Genomic DNA, 16,038 nt, shown 5'->3' with positions numbered 1-16,038 from the left:
AGACTTCCAGTAGTAGAAAGGTAGCAAAATCTTCACCACGATGAAGGCGGCTGCCTCAACCGAAAGAGGGAGAAGAAGTTTCGTAGTGGGATGCTACGTCAAAAAGACTCATCAAACTTAGTAATTCCACCGTTTTCATCTCTACAATGATCTAAGGGCAACAGACGAGTTTGCTTACAATATGTCAGACAAAGATCGCACCATTAATGTGTTTCGATTGCCGGCGAATCAGACAAAGATCTTGAAATCTTTAAAAGTACTGCTCTACAGTTGCGGGTCTCCTGTGACGTTGTTTACCCCAAAACGAACCGCCGTTCGAACATTCTCTACCAGTTCGAACGTTCTCTACCAGACGTCACGAATAGGCCTGGCGCCTGCGTGTTGTGTCAGATTCGAAAGTATTCGAACGCGACCTTGTTGTTGAGACGACTTCGCACACTTCTCGCCAACTTTCAAGCATGTTTTCTGGATACGCGGAGACGAAGAGGCAAGACTTGGGCCAGGGCGATGGCGGAAAGGAAAGCTCATCTGTCCGCCTGGAGCGTCCTGCCGTCCGGTGCCAGTTTCCTGAACCAGCCGGTGTGGAAACGGATCCCACCGGGAGTCATGGTTAGTCACGTGTGGCATTCAAAGTCACTAACATTCGGACACAGAGGTAATTTCACAATATCGTCTCCAACGTTCTCAACTGGTAGATTCATTTCAGGGCAACTTCCTTTCAAATGTTGTGTGACTCTGTTGTCTCATTTGGAGATATCGTTCTTGTCTAACTTTGTCCGTTTTGTCTCCGTAGCGACCGTCCCAGTGAACGATGAGCCTACTGGATGGACGGATGATCGCCGTGTCTCTGTGGCGACGCTCCGAGAGGCAGCAGAGAAGATTGTTGCACATCAGGGGGGTGGCGACGTGAAGGGCACGGCCGGCCACATCCACGGCCGGATTGTCCGTCGAGCCGCTCGCCTTTGCCGCAGAGTCAAACGGGCTGCTTCTGAGAAGGAGACTGCTGGTTCCTCTAAGGTCTGCATCAATCTGTATCTGTATATGTACAGCTAATTTATAACCGCCCTTCGGTATAACACACCAGCTTCGCAGGCACACAGCAACTGGTGATATTACACTGAACGAGCAACCTGTTAAACCTAACTTTGTACACCTGGCTGGAAGTGTTCTAATGAGAATGCCCTTACTGTACTTAGTGGCAATGAGCTCGAGTTCCACTGCACGATAGTTCTCGGAAGATGCAAGTCTCTTGACCCTTCAATCGTATGTTAATAACTCTGGTACTTGAAGGCATGAGTATTTTTGTCCTTTTGGAGCTATTATTAGACGCTTAGCAGTCGGCACGTCCACCAATTTATTAGTCATTTTTTACACCAGGTCTCTTCAGGTCAGAAGAGGAAAGTTGACGAGGTCGAAGACGACTCCCGGCCACAGCCGAAGAGGAAGGCACCAGAGAGTCCACCGCACCGCCCGTACTGCGATCCCCGCCTTTCTAGGGTGGCGCCCATCTACCCAGACGTGGTGGCAGGTGAGGGTGTCCTGGTGAACCACATCGCCGACGATCCCTGTCCGTGGGAGTCGACCAACGACGTGGAGCTGTCGGCCTGCCATCGGGGCTTCACCCCCGGCGACATCTCCTTGAACTGCAGGGACTACCGCCAGTACCAGGACTTTCAGACCAGGAGGGTGCTCTCTCTGGTAGCGAGTAAACTATCGATGTGGCTGGACAACCAGCAGCCGGAAAGGGTGTAGGATTCGTCTGATATGACGGAATAAGTTGTGGACTTTTTAGAGCGACCTTTGATGAAACAGAGTATATCTTGTGCCAACAAGGTCTTTTAAGAAATATGTATATTTTTCATATAGAATTCTTAAGTATATGTATTTTTATACGTCAAAGAGAAAAAACAACAACAATCTCTTGATTGTTGACGAATCTTACGGCACTATATTGGCTTCAAAACATACAGAAGTATTGAGAAACATGTTAAATTTGTATCGTAATTGAATTTATAGAAAGAATAATTGTGGAAATGCAGTGATAATAATTTTCAAACCTTTGCATGATATGAAACTACACCATGAGTTAGGTCATTGTAGTATTCCTACTGCCATTTTGTATGGATGATCAATTTGTGAAACATGACAATTATGATGGACTAACATGGTCCAGACTAGACTCTGCTGTGGTCATTATTCCCATTGCCAAGAAGGTTATGTTGTTGGTTCCTATTATGATTGGGTGTACTTGTGTTTGGGTGAATATAAGTGCTGCGTACCTAAACGTAACATCAGGTACAGGTACAGATACCGGTACAGATGTTTAGGTACAGGTCCGGACCTGTACCTGTACCTTAACAATTTGACAAATTAACATGTGTTCTTCTGAACTTCTTCAATAATGATAGAAACATTGATAAACTGTTTACAACTTGTCAGCATCCGTATTCAAAGCATATAACTAGGTTCCTACCGCCAAACTCCCTTGGCCTTGCTATCAAAACTCCCGACCTGCCTGAATGATCTGTCACATATTAGTATTAATAGTAACCCTGTTCCAATGTGTCACTTTGGTCATGCTTGGTGTTGCATGAGGTTAGGAGATCAGTCACAAAATAAGCATAGACTTGGTGTAGATTTATTCGGTACAGTACCGGTACTTCATGATCCGGTATTTTGGACCTGTACCTAATCGATTTTCACGGTACAGTACCGGTACACAGTACGGGTACGCAGCGCTAATTTAATTACTTGAGAAGCTGTGGGTGGATCTTTTTGATATTTGGTAGGTGGAAAAGAATCATTGACATATTCAATTCGAAATGTCCCTAATATGTTATGGGTAAATGATATGGATTTCATATTTGTGTTCTTATCTGCATAGAATAATGCACTTGGGTATCAATCTACATGTACATTACTCTCTCTCTGTCATCGAAACCTTTGGCTTATTTACATATCCAGAGCATGTCAAATGCCAATGACGATGACTACGTCTTACACCTTATTCCACCTCCTAAATAATACACTATATAGTATACCAGCCTGTTGCTGACGTAATTTATTACGTCGTAGTTTCGTTATTGTGATGCAGGGGAAGCCAAGTTTCGTACGAGACCCGTCCCCCCGCATCATCATAACATTAACAACAGACGAAACTGGGCTTCCCCCTACCCGGGCCCCGCATCATAACACCATACGAAACTGGGCTTCCCCTATACCCTAGCCTGGGTGCACCTCCTTGCTGGGTGCCAGACCAAGGGGCGCTCCTGGCGCTAATCCTTCGGCCGGGGAAGCAATTCGCGCCGCCGCCACAGATAACACACGGTCCACTAATTAGCTCTCGCGTGATAGAAATGAGAGTTCGGCTGACAAGCGCTCCCGGGTGCCAACTCTACCCCTAGGCCTACTAGGTCTTCCCCGCCCAAAAGGGGTTATCATCGCATCACGCGAAAGGTCTGGTATCCAGGCTAAGTGTACCCGGGCCCCGCATCATAACAACATACGAAACTGGGCTTCCCCTTACCCGGGCCCCGCATCATAACACCAGACGAAACTGTATGCTATTGGGAGCCCTTTTGGCAAAAGGTAGTAATTCCAACTTTGTAAAATACGTATTTCAAAATATGGAGATGGTCTATCCAGGAAGGTTATGTAACCTCCTTGGCCTATCCAAGCACAGGAATCACAAATTTGCGACGAGTCCATTTTTGCCATGGGAATAGTCTATATCTGTGTGGAGAATGGATTTTAACTGAACAGTCCCCATATTTCTAGGTGCCTATTTCAACAAAAACTGCACTTTTGCGAAATTGTACCTACCCCATCCCCAGCAATACGGGGTCCCCATCAAAAGACCGTCACGAAAATTTGAAAATCGCGAATCAGCGCTCCCCCTAGTCTCTACCAGACTATTAAACCGCGTCGGCTATAGGATATTTGCCGGGGGACTTTGGCCATGGAGGATAACATTCCCATCCGCAGTTTTGCAATATTGGACCCTATCTCCATAGTCGACCCCCTTCATACAGTTGCAATTGACTCTATTTGGCCATTTTCCACTATTTTCCCAGCGACCCGCAGAGGCTGGTAGAGTCTAGCTCCCCCCAAGAAATTATCGCCCGCACGGCCCGTGAGGCGTGCAAAGGAGACTAACGAAACTGGGACTTCCCCAGGACCCCACGTCATAACAACGCAGAAAATTCCCCTCTCTTTCTGTCATCGAAACGAGCAACTCATATTTCAAGCTCCTTGCTTTGAACAAGACGTGTCTCCGGTCCGTGTGAACGTAACTAGTGTCCTTCCCTTGAGGAGAGCGTCTACTGGTTGTCTCAAGTGTCTTACAGTTACACACACTTGGAATTTCAAGTCTTGGCAAACAGAATGGTAAGATGCATTTCGTTCACTCGACTTTCGTTTTCAATATGGTATGGCGTTTCTTGTACACTGAAACGTCATTTTACCGCGGCCACGACCGTATCATTTCTATGGTGAACACTGACACTGTATGTGATTTTAATGAGGCTAGGTAGAATAGTTTACTGGCAGAAAACAAACGAACGGAAATTTGCATTTAATATGTATTCTGACGTGCTAGTAACACGAAATCTCTAGCCCGGACAAAGATTGTACCATCGTCATTCAAAACTGCTTTTGCACCTATCATGTTAACAGTGATGATTGCAATGCAAACCATACTATAGTATCAGTATATATACGTATACAATATAACAAAGGAGCCACTGAAGATTGTAGGACACGAGACTTATCGCTGGCTCAAAAAGCATTTTGACTGAATTTTGATAGGCAGTTCCGCTTTCACTTTCTGAGTCATGACGTTTTCGTGAACATTTTTTAAAGCCTTGTTCTGTGGGTGGAGAAGAGAATTTCCCATTGAGTAGCGATGGTCAGCCACGGTAAGTTAATACACGAATTTTATGATTGTATAAACACTAATGAGTATGGTGGCAATTGATGATGCATTCATTTTAAGCAAGTATGCTTTTTAAAACCATTGCCACCATTAGTTATCTGTGCATGCATGGTCTATCTAAGTAGAGCCCCCCTCTCACTGGACCCACGGCACGCTGGCGGCGTCACTGCGGCTGATCGAATTGACCAAGCACTCAACAGATTTCATCGACAATAAACGAATCTTTTTAAGCTTTGTGTATTTTGTTTTCTTTTTGGTCATACATATAAATGATATTCCAATTATAAAGTTATGGGTAACACAAATCCAGTTTAAGACGCAGCGACGCCGCCAGCGTGCCGCGGGACCTGTGAGGGGGGGGGGGGGTGCTTAAGGAAAGATTACACCTTTGAAAGTTGTTTGATTGATTAATCGGTGTCCCTCAAAATAGCAATTTGGTACCAAACAGAGGGACAAAGGGTGACTTACTTTTTTTTTGAAAAGGTTGATTCCTCCACTTAATCATTTTGCATGCTAACTATGTCAAATGTACAGCTTTTACTCGGGAATAATCACGTGATAGGTTGACGTCACTCAAATCCATAGAACGACCCAAAAACATACTAGTCTAATAGAAGGCCTTGCAAACGAATGATCGCGACGGCCTCCTGCTCAAATCTTATCGTGTTGCGAAATGACAATATAGCTAAATTTGTATGAGTGTACGAGTTGTACAAAGTCAGTCACTGAATACCAAAAACGATTACAAAATTTCATTATGGCAATATATGAATTCATCTTTTTGGTTTGGTTTCATTTTTCTTCCTGGAATCTGTTATACATACAAATTATAGCAATATACAACAAAGTATGCGTTTCAATGAACTGATATGTTATTTCCTCATTTGCTGGCGTGTTTTTCAATCCAGATCATATGGCTCCATGGATGAACTCGAAAACGGTTCCGGCGGAAGTCTGGATCGGGAAGTGGGCGAGGCTGGAGACATTTGTGACGTCGGTGTTTTGAAGACCATCGTCAAGGGGGTCAAGTCCGTCTGTAAAGCACTCTGGATAGCATTCTGGCCCTTTGTGGGATTGTGGTGGATTACGTTTGCCTCTGTTGTACAGATGAAGTGTCTATGGGAAGAAACTGGTAATGATACGTATGCTGGAAACCCCCAACACACCCACGACATGTCAGACGCCCATCTCGAACTCATTAACTGGAAGTGGTCTCATTGTCACCAGCCGTACAAGATACAGAAAGCTCTAGCTTATTCGTTCATCGTCAGTATGTATAAATTTGCGCCAGGCATACTGATCATTCGCTGGTACTATCAAATAAACTTGCGTGATTTGCTGAAGGACAAGATTAACCGGGACGTAGCTTACGACAAGCGGTATTTGCTTGCCCTGTACGTCATACTGTGGGCCGGTTCCGTTCTGCTCAACTTTGGCATCACGTGTGAGTCGTGTGAGCAGTTCTTTACCTTGCGATTGACCATCAGCTATTTCTCTCTCCATCAGTATGACGTACCACATGCCGTCTGCACTTTCGTTTCTCTACTTTTCTATGCAATACTCTATTCTCCTTCGTTCTTTTGCTGCTGGTACGTAATCGATTTGACCAATGCCTTGGTCTCCTTAGCCTCTGATACCAAGGATCTAGCCGACTCAATGAAGAGTACTACTGATCAACCGAACAATATTCTCAAAGAAATTTTCGAAAGAATCAACGAAAAGAGTTGGTCCCGCCATTCTGGCATTGGAAAAGAGGTTGAGTTTTTCACCAAGCTTACGATGTTCGTTGGAGCGATTGTTGGCTTCTCGTTTTCGAATATCTATGTTTCCTCAACACTTCCCAACTTCAAGGAATGGGCTCATCATGTTACTCAGCTGTTATACCTTGCTATCACCTGTATGACTCCCTTCTTTTACATCGCCGCAGGGGTTAAAAACTTACACGAAGCTCACGAAATCTTTGTTTGCCACGCTAGAAGGTCACAAGTGGGGAAACTTTGTAACAATGGAGAAAACGCAGACCTTTTGGAATGGGAAAAATGGAGTGTTATCATTGACACTATGGACAGAAGGGTGGCCAGCATTGTGCAAACAGAAAGGGAGCTCTGTTGGACGGCGTTCGCGACGATGGGTGTGATTCTATGGCATCTTCTTGGCCATCTAAACAAGTTTGATGACGCCTTACAGGCTAGCATTGAGGATGAACGATTTGCTCTGACTTTGATAATCCTCGTGACACCCGTTCTTCTGATCTCGACAGTGTTTACGATCACGTTCGGTTTAGACATGATTCCACAGTGCATGAAGGTGGGCAAAGGGCAAAGACATTTCAGAGTAATTCTGTGTTCCGTCCTGGTAGGAGCTGCCACTATTGTGGTAGTGTATTTGCCCTGGTTGCTTCGACACAAAAGCATTACGTGTAAGCTGTAAACGTTATATCTTTTCATATACCCTGGGGTGTCCCTGTGGTGTAGTGGTCTACGCTTCTGTTACTTACCACATCTGGTTCTGATTACTTGGAACCAGAAGGCCCGAGTTCAACTCCCGGGTAGGACACCTCTGGCGGACAAGAGGCGCATTGAGTCATACCAAAGACTTTATAAAAATGGTACATACTTATGAAAGAGTATGGAAGTTAAACACACTCCACTGCCAGTGGACTAGCCCCCTGCTGCAGTGATTGCACCACAGTGTGGCCCAGGGCTATGAAACGGGGATACGCACCGCCCTATACACCTTATGGTGTGGGAGGATTTTAACTAAATTTTTAACTAATACCCTGCTACGTTAGCGTACAGCATTGATTTAAAAGACAGATGCAGTGCATGCCACGAGCAAATGGCACGTTATCGTCACTACAATGTAAGTCGTATCGTTGGGTTGAGAATAATTACGTGTACACATCAATCAATCAATCAATCAATCAATCAACGTCTTATTATCATAACCTGCATGTATATGCTTAACGCTACATAGATCAGAGAGGACATTTGTCCAGTTAATAACCAATAGATACGTTTCACCAATAAAGACAAAAAATTAATTTGCATGGAAAATTCATATTCGGTGTCCAATGGTAGAAGATTGTTGCAGCTCAGCGACCAATTTTGTAACGTTCTCTAGATATGATATATTGTTGGCACAACATCTCTGTCTAGTACATTATTGTATTATTTACAAGAGCTGTCTACGAGATGCAGAAGTCACGTGGTAAAACTTTGTGCATTTCTTTCTGTTCAATGTACCGTTACACTGGTATCATACCTGTAGTCTGTTAGAATCTGAAAATATTGTGATGGCATCCATTAAAAAAATGAAAAAAAAGTTGTCGCCGTTCTTAATGTTGATTTTAGCTTTACTTCAATATCCCTTGAACAAAGCAGATTAAAGACAAGGTCACTTATGTACTGGAAACATTTGCATACCTAATGGCCTAATACACAAAGCTGAACCCGAATGAGATGATAGTTTTCCTATGGCCGAATCGCTGCTTAATGGGCTGCTAGAAACGGCTACTGAATTGGCTGCTAGCTTCAGGATGGTTGCTATGTCAGAACAAATTTACCAAGCACTCATAATTATTACAAACGATCTAAAACTCAACAAGTACTCGGCGAAGATAATTAGAATTGTTTCCTCTCTCTCACTTAAATGTATAATTCATGATCATCACAACAAATGGAACAAGCATGCGCTCATGCACTTACTACATGACTTTTAATTGTACAATATATTGCAACGAGAGAGAATAAAAACAGGTGTTCTTTTCAATGTAAGTTGACATTAAATCATCGTAATCATAAACTTTAACCCGAATTAACGGAATGTCTAATCTTGAGTACACAGGAGTGTCAATTTACATATATATATATCGATTTTGCTATTACGGCACCCCACGATTGATCCGGCTACGTGCCCTAGGCCTTGTAATTAGTCAACATGATAATCATAATTTTTAAGACTTGTATGTCAGATTTGTATTCCATGTGCAGATATGTGACCGCGCCGTCAAGGCCTCAAACTTCCGTTTTCTGTGCACCAGCAGTCCTCGTCGGCTTTCCGTCAATAACGGTGCTGAAAGAAAACAGAAAAACATAACATTTCACGCAATGCGTTCTAATAAAGACTATGAAATCGTCAAATTCTTCAAAACAGCTAATTTCTACCTCATTTTCCGTGTATATCTCCTGTCAATGTTTGTTTTCTCGACTAATCCAAATCCTATACTTTCCTCATCCTATCACTGTGTTCGTACTAAATGGTCACTATATTTTTTTGCTACAAACAATACAATAAGTACACAGACAACAATAACTAATATCTAATACTTTTGTCCCACCTCTTCCTTTGTTTCAGCCACAAAATAAGTGGTGTGAGTTCATTGTTGTGTTGAAAAGTAGTTTATATAGATAAAAGACTTTTTACACAACCAAGTGTTTTTAAAAATTCCAACGACGTTTTGGTGACCATCTGTCACCTTCCTCAGGGCAATGCTGACTGGCTACATTGTACTGCAGCATAGGCGTCGCTGCTTATAGATGTGGTTCCAAAAGTAAAGTATTTACATATACACAGGGATAGTTATTGCGGTGTTTGCAATGCGGTCACCGAAACGTTGGTGTAATAAAAAACTTGGTTGTGCACAATATAAAGAGTCTTTTCATTCATTGACTTTCTAACCTGATTAAGCTATTTACGGAAGTGGTTTATACTTTCATCTTATGTCATACCTGTGCCGTGAAAACGCTCGATACTGGTGTTCCGGACCGTGTGATAATTTTCCGTATCACACGGGGTTCTAAGTTGTATCACATGGGCTTCCATAGAATATTTAGAATGCATTTCGAGCGCGCCGGTTGCGCCTCCGTCGAAAATTCGGCCGTCGGGCGATCCGACCCGCGGTCGGGCTGGTACCTCGGGTGATACGGAATACCCCGTGTTATATTCTATATATGTGTGGTCATAACACAACCACACCAACCTTTCGACACTCCCGGTCACCAGAGATTCTCGCAGTGATCGCAGGTCTCCTATCAGCGAGTCGACGTCGGACTCAACGTCTCCGTACCACAGACCAACGGCCAGGTCTGCCACATCATCGGTACTGATGTCCGGCGTGCCGGGAGGACTGTCTGAGGACTTGTCGGCACCCTGTACGTGAAAAAATGGCATGTTTTAGAAATGTATAAGCTACATACTTCCGAGTACGCATGCGCGGCGACAGGAATTGTGCATAATATTTCAAAAGTGAAGGCCCCTGAATAGCAAATAATAAACCAGTAAACTATAACGCCTTTACCATTGCATCGTTCTTGGCTTTGGCCTTTTTGGTCGCCAGGGTGACGACCACTTTCATGACGTCCTCGGTGAACGCTTTTCTGTCCGCACAGGTCTCACTGGGAGTGACGCTGCCTCTTGAGGCGGTCCTGTCGCTGTGCGTCAGGACCTCACAAACTTCGTCCACCATTTTGGCAGCTAGGATGTTTATCTCACTGTTCTGTGAACCAAGAAAAACGGATGCCAAAATAGAACGATCCAATAGCCACGCCAACATCCGTCAAAACATACAAATGTAAAACAAAAGCATAATAAAGATGCAAATATGCAGTCACTCTCTCATTGGTCAAACCGCTAGTGGCCATCCTGTCATTGGTTGAAGTACTAATTTTGATGGACAGCCAGGATTAGTACCACTGCAAGAACGGGTGCAAGCATATTAGAACACCTGTCACCTAGAATCCGCTGGGATTCTTTGATTTACCCCTGGCCTGTCCGTGACATTTATTATATTAATTTGATAAAGTATGCCTGTACTGTTATTTGAATTGGACCAATTCTCTTATTAAATGTATATGTTGTAACAAAAATATTTTTTGTAGATTAAATGATTAATTATGATCCTTATGATGGATGGAGCAAATGGGATGGAGGGTTACGAAGTTAAATTACGTTTGTATTTCGGTTACGCTAACTTAGGCCATGTTAATTCGATTATATGGATGACATCCTCTAGGAACCCCAAAACTGATGTGAGCGTGCAAAGAAAAGTTGAGCGCGGAAAAAAAAGTCACTTTCATTGTGAAATCTATATGGTGGTAAGGAAGGTTGAACAAATGACAGATTATTGTATGCCAAACAATAGATTCTTTCTTTCTGTTCTTTCATTGAAGCGCGCGCGGATGTCATCCATATAATCAAATCAATTTTTTTGCCTTATACCTTAATCTGGTGTTGTGCTCTATTCTATTTTCATCATCATTGTATGGTACGACGGATGCAAGCTACTACTTCCAACTAATTAAAGAAAACCAATCACGAATCCTTACCAATGAGATTACTGATGACGTAGACCAGGCGGAGAGATCAGAAGAAGTTCTTCCCGGATCGACGCGGACGTCTTCTTTCATCTCTAACATCAGTCTCCTCAGGAGGCCCTTAAGACGTCTCTCCTCCTCCAAGGCTCTTCTCATCAACTTCTCGGTCAAGAGTGTCTCCTGGTCTCCGTCTAAGTTTAGATCCACCGTTCCCATTTCGATGTCGTCAGCTTCTTTTGCTCTTCCTCTGATTTTATCAACGATGTAGGCCAATGAGGGGAATTTGCTCTTTGGCGCTTGTCTGTCGTGAGGATTTTGATTGACATCTCTGTCATACGACGTATTTTCCCGCGTTTTAAGCCAGACTGCATACTCAGATAGGACAGATCGCTTCTTGCGGTGACAGGAATGATTTCCTTCGGCATATGTCTCTGCGTATTGTTCCTGAACTGTTTTCGGGTGTAGTTTTGTCATCAAGCGTTCTAGAATGTTCATGTCAGTTCTCGGTTTCATTTCAGTATGTTCTGGAATGTATAAGGGTCGTTCTCTGTAAGAATCGTCGCCGGCGTCCAGGTAGAGGTCTTTGTTTTCACCTGTTATGGTTAGATCGAGGGACGACATGGCGTTCAGAAAACACACCACGTCTAGCGAGAGCTTCTTTCCTACTTCTGTTGGAGCTTCGTCCTTGCAGTTAAGAGTCACTTTGTCCCGAAGAAAGTTGAGTAAGCGATCGAGGAGGCCGCAGATCATGTCGCGAAGGTCTTCCGTCGTAGTGAGTAAAACGTCTCCCGGCGTCAGCGTGCCATCCTTCCGGCTGTCTAGGGACAAGCTCTCGGTGCTCACAACGTGTGCCAAGCTGGAGACAACGGGCTCGTGCAGCGGGCCGTCCGGCTCCAGAACTGTCGCCTGGACCCATCGCCACTGCTCGGCCGTCGCGTCGGGCAGGGGGGCTTCTGCCGCCGAGGAGTGAGAGCTTATCGCGCCGGTGCTAGAAACAAAAGCACCACCCTCTTTATGTGATGATGCGAGTGTCTCGTCCATCAGAGGCGGTACATTGCTGAGGCGTTCGTACCAATTTGACAACCGCTCAACAGCGCCCTCTGTGTCAGTTTCATAATTGCAGGCGCCGTCCTCATAACCTCTTTCTTTCCTACTCAGTACATTTTCTGTGTCAAGACCCGATGTTTTTGGTACAGCTTTCTGCTCAACCCCTCTGTGTTCAATATCATCTTTACTCACAACAATAGAATTGGTTGAACGTTCTGGAAACCGATATGCTGTTTCGCGAGCGTTCTTTCCTCCCCTTACCTCTGGACGGCTTCTTGCGTCGACATCTCTTGGTTCCACCGACTTGACGGCTAACTTTATTGGTTGTTTCGTCAAAGGAGGAGCGTTGGATAGCTTATATACCCAACTAGCTTCATCGCTTTCATCGCTCGGTTTTTCCGACCAGGCAGCCTCCCCACTTCCTCTAGTGGACTCGTCCATAGAAAGGTCTGAGATGTCAACAGCGAAGGAATCCTGGCTCTCCGACTCTTCGACCTTTTCCGGATATTCCTCCGAAGCGTACACGGTCGGTTTTTTTCGTCCCGTCGGCAATCGTCGGGGCAGTTCGCCCGAACGTGTCGATTTCATCTTCGTGAACTCCGAGTCGATTTATTACGTCATAAAAGAACTAGAAAATGTATTTGTGAGTGACGTCACAATTGTTCGACTTTCAAGTGGTTTCTTGTAACTGACAGATTGTTGCGTTGGAACAATTGAATTTGTGATCACGCGATTCTTCTCTCTTCCATTTGAATACCATCAAACTCAACGCCTCTCCAAGGTACAGTTTACTTATTGAGCACAGCAATAACGTTGGGTAACATAAATTCGCCATTTTTTCCGATAATGGTTGACTGAAATCAATCTAGCAGAACAATATACCATCCTTTTTTTCTATTATTCTGTCAGTATCATGTACTATCTTTGTACTAATCACATATATGGTAGATTTTGTCTCTACTCGTGCTGACACCATAATATTTCAACTTGAAACTACCGTCCGCCGCACGCACAATGACAGTGTTGTCGGACAGGTGTGAACATTATTTCGGGAGAGAAGATTCGTCTTGAATATCTTACCGCTAATTACATTTTATACAGTAGCTTTTCCTTCCATCCTTGGCTTGAGGAGAGTGCTATGGATAGAGACGTGTCCAAGTATAAAAAATACACGAAAAAACGGCCGTACCGCACACATCAGGCCAGTTCGGGAACAACCCGTGTGTTGAGTCGGTAGAACTTCACTCAAAGTCGGCCCATCGTCATGGCAACGTGTAACGTTACATTATTCATGGCAAGTTAGCTGGATGCCGTAGCAATGGTAATACTACTATGTCCATGTGTTCCTTGTTGTGTTAGGAGCAAACTTTGAGGAAAATATCTTCCTCAGTCCACTATCACACACAACATTTAGACAAAAAAGTGTTCCTCACAAACCTTTGTCGTCTGCTTGACAACAGGATTCTGGTTAACAATATGGCGGCGGGAAAATACACGTGCCGTAGGTTGTGGCAACAGAGAGGAGTGATTGATCACACTTACACCCCGTTCATACTAGGCTTCGCTGATCCGGATCATATCCGGATCAGCGCTGATCCGGATATATCCCTTTGCGTTCATACCAGGGTTGGGCGAATCCGGATCTGCATAATCCTGTCCAAAAACAGATCCGGATATATCTGGCTAGGTACCGCTTGGTTAAGTACAGGTCAAAGGGTAGAGTTGACTAGAGTAGGGTAGGGTGAATAAAAAAGTAAAAAACAAGTATATTAGTAGAGTAGAGAAAGTTGTTTCGGTCAGGTAGGAGTCTTTCGAACAGTTCTAAAACGTCTAAAAGTTTAAAACGTTCTTTAGAACAGCGCGTCTTTCAGCACCATGGCAGGACACGAGATTTTGTTTGTCTTGCTACTCTGGAAAATACTGTGTAATAATGGAAGGAATCTCACTCGCCGGGCGCTTATGACAAGAAGGCGCGACAGAAAAAGGTTGTTTGCTGCCCTCGCCGTTGCAGCTGCAGTGAACGCTGCCACGACGGAGAGGATGTTGGGGGCTTACGATCGCAGCCAGCACTGGTGGGAGAGGGATGTTCTTCAGACCTTTTCAGATGAAAAATGGATGGAGAACTTCAGAATGACCAAAGCAACATTTGACTACCTATGCGAGAAGCTACAGCCGCGATTGTCTCGGAGGCATACCCGCTTTAGGATTCCTGTATCGGTGCCGAAGCGGGTGGCCGTAGCGTTGTGGTACCTGGCCACAGGTTGTGATTATAGAACTCTGTCGAACTTGTTTGGGGTAGGCAAGTCATCTGTGTGTACTTTTGTGCACGAAGTGTGTAAAGCGCTGGTGGAAGTCTTCAAAGATCGGTGTATCAAATTGCCAAAAGGAGATCACCTTCGTGAAGTCGTGTCGGGATTTGAAGAGGAGTTGAATTTTCCCCAGTGTGCAGGTGTCATTGATGGCACGCACATACCAATCATTGCTCCAAAGGAAGACCACTGTGACTACTTCAACAGGAAAGGTTGGCATTCTGTCATTTTGCAAGCCGTCGTGGACCACTCATATCGGTGAGAATCATGTCAATCTTTGTAATGATTGTCTATCTTTCATGCGTGTTGAATAGTTTACAGGCGGTTCACCACATTCATCCATAATTCCCACACACATGACCTTTTTCTCAAAGTATGTTGTCTTTTCCTTTTTTCCATCCTCTATGAAAGATGCCTGAATTGTGCTAATTTTCTGATGTTATCACATGTTTACGTATATTTGAAACAGTTTCCTGAACATCAATGTTGGGTGGGCTGGAAGTGTCCACGACGCAAGAGTCCTGCGCAACTCAACGCTGTTTTCTATGGCTGAGGATGGTGACCTGTTCCCCAATGTATGTTGTCTTCTCCTTTATTTTCATACGTATGTCACGGTATGTAGTGTGTGCATGATGTTATAGAGCAACAATGTATGCGTACAAGATATATGTATTAGACAGAAAGATAGAAATGCAATGTTATTGTAGATGTTATACATAACGCACATGTAAAGGTGTGACAGTGTAGAAAAATATATATATATATATGCATCTTATTTCATTCCTTATTGAACACTACTACATGCCTATGAAGTGCTACTGGTAACATAAAGTTATTTCCATTTGGGTAATAGTCATATTTCTGTACCATGTTAGGATACCAGAGACATCCTCGGCACACCTGTCCCCCTTATGCTACTGGGGGATCCAGCGTACCCTCTCCTACCCTGGCTTATGAAAGGATATCCAGAGAGTGGCCAGCTTACCAGGGATAAGCGACATTTCAACTACAGGCTCAGCCGAGCACGCATAGTAGTTGAGTGTGCATTTGGCAGGCTCAAGGGTAGATGGAGATGTCTTCTTAAGCGCCTTGATGTGGACACCTCATCTGTTGTCAACATTGTTGGTGCGGCGTGTATTTTGCACAACGTATGTGAAATGCGTGGGGAAGACTTTGACGAAGGGTTGATGTCGCATGGTGATGACTTACCTGCAGGGCCTGTTGCTAATGCCAATCATGACACTCGCCCTTTGGAAGTCAGAGAGGCTCTGACACAGCTGTTTGCCCAACAGAGAAACGCGGCTGAAGGATTGTAAATCCCGTGCCGTACAATTGTACATAGATATATCTTCTTAGCTATATGCATTGGTTCTTGGACCCATTGTTAATGACAGTTACTCTAGAGTGTACGTAAGTAATGTGTCATAGTATAGAA

General features: G+C 44.2%; 3 protein-coding genes across 4 annotated transcripts; 2 read left to right on the top strand and 1 right to left on the bottom strand.

Annotated features, from left to right (window-relative positions):
* The first annotated feature begins 321 nt into the window (after nt 1-321).
* Nucleotides 322-2,173, top strand: LOC136438473 (uncharacterized). 2 transcript variants are annotated; one of them, XM_066433272.1, is made up of 3 exons: nt 322-609; nt 794-1,017; nt 1,378-2,173. In XM_066433272.1, the coding sequence occupies exons 1-3, from the start codon at nt 459-461 to the stop codon at nt 1,750-1,752; spliced, it is 750 nt and encodes a 249-aa protein (XP_066289369.1). In that variant the 5' UTR covers nt 322-458; the 3' UTR covers nt 1,753-2,173. The 2 variants fall into 2 exon arrangements, with proteins under 2 accessions (XP_066289369.1, XP_066289371.1); XM_066433274.1 differs by having other exon boundaries at nt 322-655.
* Nucleotides 2,174-8,861: 6,688 nt separating this feature from the next.
* LOC136437904 (uncharacterized) lies at nt 8,862-11,598 on the bottom strand. Its single transcript, XM_066432479.1, has 4 exons — nt 11,260-11,598; nt 10,233-10,430; nt 9,915-10,084; nt 8,862-9,007 (listed from the first exon to the last, which is right to left on the bottom strand). The coding sequence occupies exons 1-4, from the start codon at nt 11,461-11,463 to the stop codon at nt 8,950-8,952; spliced, it is 630 nt and encodes a 209-aa protein (XP_066288576.1). The 5' UTR covers nt 11,464-11,598; the 3' UTR covers nt 8,862-8,949.
* A 2,238-nt stretch (nt 11,599-13,836) lies between these two features.
* LOC136437903 (uncharacterized) lies at nt 13,837-15,987 on the top strand. Its single transcript, XM_066432478.1, has 3 exons — nt 13,837-14,861; nt 15,073-15,178; nt 15,479-15,987. Exons 1-3 carry the CDS (start codon nt 14,170-14,172, stop codon nt 15,917-15,919), a joined length of 1,239 nt encoding a protein of 412 aa, XP_066288575.1. The 5' UTR covers nt 13,837-14,169; the 3' UTR covers nt 15,920-15,987.
* Nucleotides 15,988-16,038: the final 51 nt, after the last annotated feature.

The sequence above is a fragment of the Branchiostoma lanceolatum genome, chromosome 7 (genome assembly GCF_035083965.1).
Source record: "Branchiostoma lanceolatum isolate klBraLanc5 chromosome 7, klBraLanc5.hap2, whole genome shotgun sequence".
Classification (NCBI taxonomy): domain Eukaryota; kingdom Metazoa; phylum Chordata; class Leptocardii; order Amphioxiformes; family Branchiostomatidae; genus Branchiostoma; species Branchiostoma lanceolatum.
The sequence above is the reverse complement of the archived record's forward strand: the minus strand, read 5'-3'. Positions and strand labels throughout refer to the sequence as shown.

Bases quoted from the DNA above. Each gene is read 5' to 3' on its own strand.
- LOC136438473 (XM_066433272.1), top strand. From the start codon at position 459: ATGTTTTCTGGATACGCGGAGACGAAGAGGCAAGACTTGGGCCAGGGC. The intron at 610-793 runs GTTAGTCACGTG...TTGTCTCCGTAG, and splicing joins GGATCCCACCGGGAGTCATG to CGACCGTCCCAGTGAACGAT. The intron at 1,018-1,377 runs GTCTGCATCAAT...TTTTTACACCAG, and splicing joins AGACTGCTGGTTCCTCTAAG to GTCTCTTCAGGTCAGAAGAG.
- LOC136437904 (XM_066432479.1), bottom strand. From the start codon at position 11,463: ATGGGAACGGTGGATCTAAACTTAGACGGAGACCAGGAGACACTCTTG. The intron at 10,431-11,259 runs GTAAGGATTCGT...CTTGGTTCACAG, and splicing joins CGTCATCAGTAATCTCATTG to AACAGTGAGATAAACATCCT. The intron at 9,008-9,914 runs GTTGGTGTGGTT...GTTTTCTTTCAG, and splicing joins GTGACCGGGAGTGTCGAAAG to CACCGTTATTGACGGAAAGC.
- LOC136437903 (XM_066432478.1), top strand. From the start codon at position 14,170: ATGGCAGGACACGAGATTTTGTTTGTCTTGCTACTCTGGAAAATACTG. The intron at 14,862-15,072 runs GTGAGAATCATG...TATTTGAAACAG, and splicing joins GTCGTGGACCACTCATATCG to TTTCCTGAACATCAATGTTG. The intron at 15,179-15,478 runs GTATGTTGTCTT...GTACCATGTTAG, and splicing joins ATGGTGACCTGTTCCCCAAT to GATACCAGAGACATCCTCGG.